Raw genomic sequence first — 12,283 nt, 5'->3', positions numbered from 1 at the left:
TTGTACCTTGGAGCTTCTGTTTCATCAAAGCCTCTTTATAAAGTCCCACCGTTCCCATGTCACACTGTAGACTCTAAGGTACCGCTGGGAATATTGCCATGATCTACACAGGGCTTTGGAGCACATCCAGAATGACTTGCTTGAGATCACCCAGCAAGTCTGTAAAAGAGTCAACAGTACAATCCAGGCTCCCGACTGCCCGTTCTCCCATAGCTAATGGTCAGGATTGTTGCTGTTCAAAGGCACTGCTAGGTGATCCAAGAAAGCTCCCTTTTTAGAATTCAAGTCAGGTCCTTTTTAAGGATTCAAGTCATAGTCTGTCTCCTTTCAGTCAGCAAAAGGAAATGTCTTCATTAAAATCCTGAATCAGCATGAAGGGCAGCAATCATCTTTTTCTTATAAGATTAAAATTGACTTTTCATCTGCAGAGCCTGACATCTTATTCTTCATTCTTGAACAGATATAACGTGGGCTGTACTGAGCCCAAAGTTCACGTGTGTACACACAAACACAAGCACACACAACTTCTTGCAGCAGACAGGAAGGAACAACTTGTAGTAGATAAGAAAAATTCCAATTCCAATGACACAGCCAATCTTTAATCCGCCTGATTAGGACTGTAATAACAAAGTCAATTTTGATTGCAAATATTTCTACTTTGAAAATATTCCATTAGGCATACCCCTGCCTCATCTGTCGCCTATCAACTCATTTAACAGGCTGTAGTAAGAAACCATTAGTTAGCACTAGTTCTAGCTTTGTGAGCTGGGAACGGTACCAATGGCAGCTCGTGTCGAGAAAGCCTGGCTGCCAGAGCAACTGTCACCTTTGTCCCACCACTGCCACCACAAACCCTGGTGCTGTGCTTGACACAACGGAGTGGTTGGAGCAGGCTGAACACCCAGGTGAGCTGAGGGTGCTGGCTGAGCACAGCACTGATAGCTGACCACCAGCAGCATGGGGCTGGCGTGGCCTGACTTACCGTGATCATAACAGAGTTCCAGGTGGCAGAGAAGACATCCGTGTCATTGTTCCTCAGGTAATGCTTCTTCAGCTCCTTGGTGAAAAACTCTCTCGTCAACTGGAACACACAGAGACAGGCGGAAATGCAAAGGGTTACTGCCAACTTCTCTCTTTAAAGCACATCTTTTAATATTCAGGGCTATTTAAAAGCATTTCATAAATTAACATAAGACTAAAACAGATTTTAGAGAGATCTTCAAATCCACATCCAAATAGTATCTTAACTTACTATACTACTCAAGGTCTGCAATCAAGGCATGATTTTCCTCTCACTTTTCATTTCAAACCAGTTACCTTCCTACTAGCATCAGGGGAACTCCATGTGTGAGAAAGAAGAATCAAGCCCTAATACCAAACTTGCTGGGAATGAAAATGAATTAAAACACATGGAATTAATATGAAATGTTCAAGTCAACTTACAAATCAGAAAAAAGACCATTTCCCTGACAATGCTTTAGATTATCTAAACTCACCCACATATGTGAAGAAAAAAAAAATCCCCTTTATATTTTCAGTGTTTAGATAATTTAAACATTTTTTTCCTAAGGTCAGCAATAAAAACTAATGGAATTTCATTTACTCCTGTTTACATTTATAGTAAAATAGAAAAACCAAGCCAACATTTCTGCTCAGACTCTCCTCAAAAAGTTAGACACCTTGAAATTACATTTACATAGGATCACTCTCTGGGGGACTAGTAAATATTCAAACTTAATAGTCTCGTTAAATTGAATACTTTGATTCAATCTTGGGCCCTTTCTATCACTTCAGGATGAACACTTCAAGGAATCCCCTTTTCAGGCTCCCAATAGGCCTTGACTTGTGTGGGCCCTTGGCTAAAATACCTTCTGAGTTGTGATCTACACAGACACATTCTCTATGCCAGTGCAAAGCCTCAGTGTTACACACATGCAGGATTGGGAATTAAGCTGCTCAAGAGAGAGGTTTTTTTCTTTCTTTCTTTCTTTTTTTTTTTTCCCTTTTTCCTGTTGTTCACACAGTGTAGCAGTATGTGTTAGTGCATCTGCAATGAGTTGGTTTCAGGTTCTTGATATGCAATGTGAAATACCACACATACACATACATATGCATGAGATGTATGGGGTGGGCACAAAAGCACAAGCACAAACTTGGCTGTTTCCTTTGTAACTATATCACAAAACTTAAGGAGAACCAAGAAGTCTGTGGTCATTCTTTAAAAGACCCAGAGCACCACTTAATATTGATTTCTCTTTTACAGATACAAACTAAGGCATAACTTAATGACTACATTGACACTGGGTAAAACTTTGTCACAAAAACTTGTATGGCATAGGGACCTAAATCTCATTACCTTTTAATGAGATAGTTCCTAAATCACTTTTTTTTTTTTTTTGTAAGACGCACATTTTAACTCTTTTTTTTGCTTCCAAAAATATTAAAATACCAGAGGATCATAGAGGACTGGCATTTTCCTTTGGGAATTTGGTGCACTAAGGGGAGACTAGGCTTGAAGATGCAGAAACGTGCCCTCAGTCTTCTCCTTTCCTTCCCTCTCTGCATACTTTACCCACCCAGCATCCGCGCCTGCAGAGACAGCAGCACATTTTTCTGATGCTTGTCTGTTTCTGAAGCACAGACTTTGAAACTGATATTACAGTTGGTAATAATCCCAGCCGGCTGCCTTTGGCCGGGTCTAAAACAAAAGAGTCATTTAAATATAAAGTGAAACCTTTATTTTGACAGCAGCAATCCCAGAGGAAATTGTTCAGAGTTTGTGTGAGATTTTTACGAGACTTGGCCCAAAACAAAGCCTAGTGCTGGAAGGGTAAGTCTGCCAGGAAAATAACTGATTCCATTTCATTGTTCTTAAACTGTTTGTCCTGAGCATCTGAAGTTCAGAAAAACGTTAAAAATCGATCAGCAGAAGTGTCTTTATTCTGTTAAAAAATTGCTGACAAAGGAGGACAACAGTCAGTAAGATGGTCCTACACACATGTCCACGGTCCCCTTGTTGTCGAAGCCAAGTCTGTGCACACTGGAGTACTGTGCAAGCACTGCTCAGAAGGGAGAAAAGGACCTAGTAATAAAATGAGATCTTCCACACACGCTTCTGACAAAGCAGATGTATCAGCCACAGCCACGAGCAATAAAGAGCCATTCAGTCATGTTCCTTCCTAGCTGTTCAGGGGAGAACATCTCCTGTACAGAAACAGCACGTATATTTACACACCAGTGCATGAAGTGACTACCAGTGAATGAAGTCACCACCACACTGTGCTTCACTGACTCTTCCTCTCACGTCCAATCTCAACAGCAAGCATCTCTTTTCTCCTTTCCTTCTGTGTCTAAATTTCTTTTACTCCCACAGCTATTAATAATTTAACTCTGCTGTGTGTTGGGGAGCTAGTTTGCACGTAAAACCATACAAGAGAAAACTGCACCAAACATTATCTGGAAAGCGAGCAGACAGAGCATGCCCTTTTCTTTTGTCTCATTTTCTACACCCAGCGTAGCTACAGCCATAGGGACTGGTGCAATGACCATCATTGAACCTGGTAGACTTCCAGGAAATGTCGGTTGCCCAAATGTGCACTTACCACTGCAAGCCTTGAAAGTAACTTCTTGTTTCACAGGGAAGAGAAAAGCACATCTGAACCTGACTTTAAATGACTACTGTGAAGACTTCTTCCTGACACAGGGTCACTGGGAGATCACCCCACAGCCATTCTGCCCAGCCATCCGGCTAACCCAAAGATAACAGCAAAATTAGCTGCAAGTAGTTACCCAGCCAGAGGAACTACCACCAAAATATACAGCAACAGCAAAACAAGTTTTTTGTTCAGAAGAAACCTTAAGAGCGGACAAACAACAAGAATTTTCAGACTGAGTTTAACTTCTGTGTAGAGCTATCTCCAGCTATGTTGGGATCCTGACATTCTGCATTTCTTCCCATTTCTGCCTTTTCTGTCAGTCATTCTGACAGAGTGGGAAGCTGGTGATGCAAACGAGACAAGCTCAGGAAAGACAGCAGAATAGCTTGCTCCCCTGCAAGCTTTGCCGCACAAACCATCACCAAATGTCACAGAAGTCTAGAATAACCACTGTGATCTTATCTGGTGAGTACCACGTCCCCGCACGTCCCACGGCTGCCAGGGAATGGAAGATCCCGATGCTCTGCAGGACTCTCGTGGCTGAGGGAAGAAGGCACAGCCATCCCACACACAGGACACATTTTGTTTCTTGTGCCTTTCCTAAGCTCCCCACAAACCTGGCTCACCAGGCAGTGTGTTATCTCCCCTCTGTGAAGATCGTACCTGGGCCTGCAGGGCAGCACACGAGCGCGAGGCGTTTCTACGTGTGCGGTCTGCTGCTTGTGCTGTACCAAAGGAATTCCCTCAGAGCTCCTAACAGCAGAGCTGTAATGACCAGAACACACCAGACCCCCCGGGCTGCAGCCTATTTACAGAGCTGTAGCTATTCCCACAAAGGCATGGTCTCAAAGCCTAGGCTGTAATGGGGCGCCCACACTGTGTACAAAGTGACGTTTTTTCCCCACTGTTCAAATCCAATGCAAAGACAAAAGACCACCAGCTTATAAAGCCGAAAAAAATTCTCCCACCACCTCTCCCCAGACTATCCTACTGTACAAACACCGGACTGTTTTGCCGTGAACTTTGTAAGTGTTGATTCTTTGCTTACCAAAATCTCTTAATGTGAATAAAACTAAAAGTATATCCTGGCTCAAGAAAATCAAAATCGTATCATCATTTTAAAAGGTCCTTAGTTGCTCATGCTACACCTCTGTGACAATCAATACAGGAAATGCCCTTTAAGTTCTCTTACTGCTGGCAGACGCCAAACAAACAAGATAAAAACTAACAGTCACTAACTAGTGACCACCATCACTAGCTGATGTTTTGTCACTGCCATCACTCAGAGTCGTATTTCAAAGATGGGCTGCCTTGAGAAGGACAGACCTACTTCAGTCAGGCTCTTCTTGCATGTGGGGATGTGGAAAAAATGCAGAGACTCCTGCAGGTTTGAGAAACAATGAGGTGACGCTTACTACTAGCATGGGGGGATGATTGGCATATAATTATATGCACAGGAGCAGTGTAGAGAAAGGCTACACCATATAAAGCTGTGGAGAGAGGGATTAGAAATTTGTAAGCAAGGCAATGTGCAAGAGAACCATTGATGAGACTCAAAAAGGGACATGGGGAGACTTGGTCAGAGCAGGCTAGGGGGCATATCTTACAAGCAGCACTGAGAGGAATCTGGCAAGTATCAGAAGATGAAAATTCAAGAACAAATATTAAAAGATGCACAAGAGAGTTTTTAGCACAGCAGACAGAGCAAGCATTGGCTCTGCTGGGGAAACGGGCGGTTTCACTACTAATATTAATATGAAACATATGCTATATTGAAAAAAGAAAACAGTGCTTTTAACCTCAGTGTGACTTTATTATAAAGCTTCTCCCTGATGGAACATGCACTTGGTTTGGCTGTGAAAGAACCAAGAAGACTGAAAACTCCAGGACTTAAGTGGTCCCCCAGCATATATATCTTTTTACATACACCATCCACCTTGCACATGCTAGACTAATTAGCATTCACTGGCTTGCTGGCAGTTCTGCAGCCTGAAGATAGTAATGAAGCAGGTTTGTTGGCATTTGAAACAAACAGTCACTATCAGCCACCATCCGAACACCACGCTCCAGCTGGGTACAATCCCACTGGGGTTCATATTTTGCCCACCATAGGATACTTACATTTTCTCTGAAGATAAAAGCCAGGATTGCAGCTGAGAGCTCCGCCAGGAAGATTAACAAAATAAACATGAAGAACTACAAGAGAGAAGATACAGAAAAAGAGACATACCATTATATGCATGCAATAGGCATTAGGAACACAAGGTTTTGCAAGTCACTAAAGACATGGAAAATATAACTGAGGAAATTTATTTTCCTGCCAATTAAAAAAAAAAAAACAAAAAAAACCACAAAACTACGAGACAATAACCTGGGGCAGTCACAGCCCCTCCTCTGATCATATCACAGGACATGGGAGCTCACAGCATGTTTTGGCTTGTTCTAATGGGTAAAGCAGATAAGGCTTATCTGCTAAGGATCCTTATCATCCCCTGATAAATCTGCATCAGGTTAAAACAGGAAAGCCTACTTTGATGGAAAAGGTTATATGATTGTGTAGATGCTCAAATAGGGTTAAACTGTCTTGACACAGTGGGGGGAATTGATGCAGGTAGCCCATCACATGCACAAACCTACACACGCACACCCCTGCTCACCACAACATAAACAGCTGTCCTGTAATATAACCATGGCTCATTTCATGTGGAAGGAGGCAGTTACCAAAATAGTTACACCTATGACCAAAAATGGACTCTTTTTGGAGCATTCTCCATTTCAGGAGAAAATCAGCCTTGGTTAACAGCATCCCCCTCCACACAATGGGGTTGCACTGAGTTAGGTACATCAGTCACTCAGCTGCTGTTCTCCTGTTACCAGGCCAGAACGATTCACCGTGCCTTCCTCACGCACCCCACAGAAGTCAATCAGACCTAGGAGGCCTCATCCCCACAGAGATTGATGCTGTGCTGGGAGGGAAGTGTCCCCAGGGCCTTTTTTGCCAAGATCCCTCAGGTGCTGTGGAGTTTCCTGCCCAGAATGAGCGCTGGGACCTCCTGCCCAGAGGCAGCACAGAAAGCTGGCCCACCTGAGGTACAACTTGGAAAAGAAAAGCGTGTTGAATGGGACAAATCTTGCAGGGCAGGCAAGCACTTGCTGATGTCAAAGAGTTCACGACTCAAGCTCTCTTTAGGGCTGATTCTCAGTTACACCAACGCCTCACAGCGGTTTGATGCTGGTTCAGCGCATAACAAACACTGAAGCAAACAGGCAGAGATGCGTCCTCTAACATGCTTCAAACAACCAAGTTTGGTGCTGAGGAACTGAGAGGAACAGAGCCGAAAGTGGCTTGGCTCACATCTCTCCTGAAATGACACTTAGTCCCATTGTTGGAGACAAAATACTAGGTTTGAGGTAAGTCTGAACTAGATGGGCATGGTTTATGTTCCTACAGTCACACAAAGACATTACCATTTGAACATCAGTTGAGATCCTTCTAAAATTTAAGGATCCCAAGAATTAGACCACAGGCTCGAAGACGACTTTACCAGACTGAGTGACCATTTGGAAATGATGTCAGGTTTTGGCTCCATGTGAATGGAGAATCCAGTAAGACCGCATCATATGTAAGGTAAAACATCTGGTACAAGTTACCAATCAAAGTGGGTGAAGCAACAAGTAGAAATAAACACAAAAGTAATCTGATTTTTCTTTTTTTTTTTTTTTTCCTGTATAAGAAGGCTATTGAAGGTCCTTCTGAAACAGAAGGAAGGCAGATGGGGCCAGAAGTACTATTAAGATCCCCAAGCAATGATTTATAAACGATGTCTGGAATGCTGAGCACCATGTATTCTGGTAATGGAGAGAAAATTCAGACCACCTAATTGAAACGTGAAAATGTTCTTTCGGTGTCAATTATCAGAGCTGTAAGTGATTTTTCCCCACTGGAAAAATGCACACACTACCCTGTCCCATTTGTCTTCCTGCCTCTGCAATGGAAACAAAAGAAAAGGTTCCCAGGCTCAAATGACAAACAAGATGAGTCAGATGGACAGGGACTTCAGGCTGCTAACAGAATGCCGTGGCTTGATTTGCTGAACTAGTTAACGATAATTTATTCTTACTGCTAGAGTTTTACGTATGGCTTCTTTTTTTCCTGCTCAGAGACTGTTCTGTTTTTAATTTCACCATAGGAGGGCAAAGAACAAGTGATGAGGATGAACCACGCTTTGCAAATCCGCATCATCACCCATCAAGGGATCTCAGCATAGTCACTAAGAGGTCTAAGGTGGTGATCAAGTGATTAATCCCATCACCTTGCTAATTGCATTTCATTTACTGATTACTAGGAGACACACATTCACCCGAGCTCCAGCACAGGTCTGTGCAGAAGTGGAAGCAGCCATTCCCAGATTCTGTCTGATAAGCTTCATTATCATTCCCAAACTGATTTACACTTACATTGTGTAGTCTGCATTACCATTACAGATTTGAAATAGTTATTGTAGAAAAAACATGAGCAGCCATTAGGGCTGATGAGAAAAAAGGAGATGGATCATCAGTGTTTCAGAACTTGCTCTCATTCTGCATTTTAAGGAAGGGCTAAATCTGCTTATTATGTTTTGTCTCCCAGAATTAAATTAAGCAATTACTGATATATGAGAGCACTAAACAGCCACTTGGTCAGTGCAGTGTATGGGACACAGCAGCCTCACATTTAAATTCATGCCTGAGACCCAGCACTTGAATACAGGTACCATCTTCATCCAAGGTGAGGGCCTGAACATCCTTGGAAGTGGTGTCTCCTATTTTGGTCAAAAACCTCGCCTCAGCTCCTGGTGATGGCTCTCCATTTGTCAGAAGTTTCCACAAATCAGCATTTCACGTTTGTTTTTCGCAACACATCTGCCATTCCAGTTTCAGCAATGCTGTTCTGGAAGGAGCAGCCACTGTCCTTTAACCCAAAGAACACACATTTTCATGCTGAAAAGTTTTAGGGGCTACTGCATCTATTTTACAAGAGCGCAGAACTCTTTGCACTCACAACTAAGCCAAATCAAGCTAACATAGACTGTTCTTGTTGCAGACTTGAATTCAATCGTGTCAAAATGAAAAAATATATTTATATTTGCACGTTATTTTTTGTACATTCACCAGCATTCTGGATTCTGATTTTTATGGTGTTCTTTTGCAGCCATAGGGTCTTTAGGACAATCCAGAATTCAGTCAGTCTTCAGTTTAGAACACAATGTTTGTTGCTTTTTGTGAGTCAGGTTCAAACGCTGGGAAACCTAGAAACACTTCACAGCCTTGTGCTTAAGGCAACATGCTAGGCTCCACAGTGATTTTTCAGTGGTGGTGGTGGTGGGGGGGTGTTGTTTTTTCCTCAAAAGACAAGCAGCTTAAGGTAAAATAAATCGCCTTGCAAATACAGAAGCCAGAACTTAGAGAACATGCGTGTGTGCATCTGTCTCGTCCCTCCTATCCTCTATTTACATTTAGACAGCAAGCTTCAGATATACATTATGCATCACTGTGAAATCTCACTTGAGCAGCTCTGGCTGATCAATTCTTTAACAACTTTGTAAGCGGACTTGATTTGATCAGGCAACTTCTCCCCAAGCACCACCTCTAAAGCCTAACACTCTCAGTTCCGCAACAGTATTTCCGGTCTCGCTGGCATAGGCTCATGAATGGTTTGCCTTTCCTATGCCTGAAACTTACTCCCATCAGACTTCTGCTTTCACAGATCTTTCATGCTTTTTAAGGTCAGCTGGTGTGGCCCCAAAAAAGCAGAAACGAGCAAAATATTTCTCCTCATTTGGTATCAGCACAAGTCTTTGTGCAAGTGCTTTGCTGCTACTGGACAAGGGATGGCAGGTTACAAGAGTTGACTTTGACACCAGAAGCCCTGCTCAGGCTGGAGCGCCAATTCCTCATCCAGTGATTATTTTTAGAGTTCCTGCTAGTCCCAGGCATTATTTCCAGCCCATATATTTCTCACATTCCAAGTATAAAATAAAAATAAAAATAAATAAATAAAGCAGCAGGGCTCGGAATTACTTCTATGAGTCAGAAAAGTAATAACCACAAAATTGAGTGCGCTGGAATATAACTAAAACACCTGGAGGAACACTCAAACTGTGGTGTAACACTACTGACTTCAGTGATGCTAAATCAGGAAAGAGCATGGATCAGAAGTCCCTTTTCCAGCCAGATTCCTCAATCTGTATGCAGTTTATGTGGTCCAAATTGAAAAATATTTGTTTCTCATTCATTTTCAAACAGTATTTCTCATACTTAAACACACTCGGTAGTTAAACATAACTGCTAGTTTTTAATCTGATTGGGACAGGCTCTGGCGTAACATCAGGCTCATTGGGCCTGACTCTTCACATTTTATGAGATTCCTTTAGGTAGATTTCCCTGACTTCACAAGTGATATATTTAGTTTTCTGATTTACTTCTGAGATGAGTTACTAGAGATCAAACCCACAATGGCTTCCGGAGAAGGGTTCTCATGTGCAGGTCATGAATTCAAGGGGTGGGCAAGCAAAGTGCCAGAGAGAATTTATCTCAGTGGAGCCGGGCTGATCTCAAAGGAAAAAAAAAATGTTTTTCTTTTTAAAAAAGTGAACTTCCCTGTACTGTTAAGAGACAAACCTGTTTCACACTGTGAAGCAGCTGTGCAAGATACAATCATAACAAAACACTGTAAAAGGGAGACTTAAACAAACATAAATAAAAACAAACCAACAGACTCAGAGGGAGAAACAAAAGGTCACATTTGACAAAAGTGAGAAATAAAACTATAGAGCTTTGTGTTTTGACACATAATTGGCAATGTCTTCTGCTAAGAGATAACGGCTGGAAACACTGTAGTATCAGAATTTATGGCAGAGGTCAAAAAAGACTTACTTTAGTGGCTAGCTCTTTGTAAACATTACGTGATGACCACATGGGCTGAAACGTAACCCTATCATTCAAGGGGAAAATTGCCTGAAAATCACAAATGTGGTTCATTTTAGGAGCAAAGTAGACTGCATAAAGGAGTGACCACGTATTGAGAACTGCAATACAATGCTGTCAGCCAGTTCTGAGCTGGGCATTTTTGCTGACACGGGGGGCTCCATTACACAGATGTTCCACTCTACGGGTTCTCTGCTTTTTTTTTTTTTTTGAACCAGTGAGGAAGTAATCTACGGGTGGAGCTGAGGGTTTTGGATGGACAGATGGACAAGAGTGAATCATTTTTGGTCATTTTATAAAAGTTAAAAAAAAATTAAAAAAGATTTTTTTGAGACAAAACTTAACAAAGTCGAAATATGCTCCTAGACTCCACACCCACTGGACTCAAGCCTGGTGCAGGGAAGAAGCAAATTCTCTGCCTCACTAGTAAAAGTGTCCTAAGTCTATTTAATATCTAAGGCAATAATGGCTACAATAATGGACATCCATTCACGCACTTATCACAGCATCATCTACTCAATGAAAAAGTCTCCCCCATTCTTGGGAAACACCAAAAGGCCAACAGAAGGTGCAAGGACACTTACAAAAAGGAGGAGGCATTTGTTCTCACGGATGGCACCGCAGCAGCCGAGGAAACCCAGCAGGAAGAGCATCGCTCCCATAGCCAGCATGATGTACGCTCCGGTGAAGAGCAGAGGGTTGGCAGCCACTATCTCTCGAAAACCTGTTGGATCCACAATGACCCAGATCCCAACTCCCAGCAGGCACGCTCCTCCCAGCTGTCATGGCACAACGAGAGAAGAAAGAGGGAGGCAGGTCAACATAAGCAACTGCTGTGGGAAGACTGGGTTCAGTAGTATCTTTTGATCAGAGGTGTTCTGGAGAATCTGTGTTTCTCTGTGACATACATTATCTGCTGAGCAGGTGACTGCTGACATGCTGCTCTTAGTGTCTCTTGCTAACTAAATGAAACATTTGCAGCAAAAGCACGTTTCTTTCTCGACACTTCACTCTACCAACTGTTGATTCCCGGCCTAACGCTTAAAGATCACATCTCAAGTTGCTGCCACGTCTGCAGGGGACAGACCAGCGAAGCAGCACACAAGAACCCTCCCCGACACGGGATGCCTTGCCCCACTCTGAGCAGATTGGTTGGATGCTCCCACCCTTACTGCCAAAGGCAACAGCAACACGGGTCACCAAGAACGACTCTATGTGTGGTAGGATAATAACTGTTTCCTAGTCAAAACCTCTTCTGCCATTCAAGGTTAGACCACATACACCAGTAGTTAGAGCTTTCCCACTGGTGTCCCTTGCCAAGGACAGCCATAACTCAGACAACAGGGACTGCTGTGCTGCCTTGCTGAATGTCTGAGCATCTTGGCTGCCATAAAAAAACCCTTGGTGATTGCTGGTGCAAAGCTGAGGGCATCTTTTGGCAACTTTACCAAATTACAGTGTATTTTGTTGGGGAGTAGAAGGCTGCTGGGAACAGGAGGATGCAGGACAGAAAGTAGATTCCAAATACTTACAAATATAAAGAAATTGAAAAGAAACATCAGGTACTTCATGCAGCTCAGACAGTCTCCCTCCATGGTCTTCAGGCTGCTTGATCCAATTCTTCCTGCAAAACACCAGCGTTCCCTTAGCACACTGAATGA

General features: G+C 42.8%; 1 protein-coding gene across 19 annotated transcripts in view; it reads right to left on the bottom strand.

Moving 5' to 3' along the window:
• TSPAN18 (tetraspanin 18) overlaps window positions 1–12,283 on the bottom strand; it is a 151,609-nt gene that overhangs the window by 6,276 nt on the left and 133,050 nt on the right. For 13 of the 19 annotated variants that reach the window (XM_040560535.1, XM_040560534.1, XM_040560529.1 and 10 more), the window contains 4 exons: window positions 12,155–12,246; window positions 11,201–11,401; window positions 5,778–5,852; window positions 983–1,081 (listed from right to left, as the gene is read on the bottom strand). In XM_040560535.1, coding sequence (XP_040416469.1) covers window positions 983–1,081; window positions 5,778–5,852; window positions 11,201–11,401; window positions 12,155–12,217 — 438 coding nt within the window. In that variant the 5' untranslated portion in view covers window positions 12,218–12,246. The remainder of the gene's footprint in view (window positions 1–982; window positions 1,082–5,777; window positions 5,853–11,200; window positions 11,402–12,154; window positions 12,247–12,283) is intronic. The other 6 variants (XM_040560543.1, XM_040560548.1, XM_040560545.1 and 3 more) reach the window with 1 other exon arrangement.

This window comes from Cygnus olor, chromosome 5, assembly GCF_009769625.2.
Source record: "Cygnus olor isolate bCygOlo1 chromosome 5, bCygOlo1.pri.v2, whole genome shotgun sequence".
Taxonomy (NCBI): Eukaryota; Metazoa; Chordata; class Aves; order Anseriformes; family Anatidae; genus Cygnus; species Cygnus olor.
Note: the sequence above shows the minus strand (reverse complement) of the source record. Positions and strands in the feature narration are given on the sequence as shown.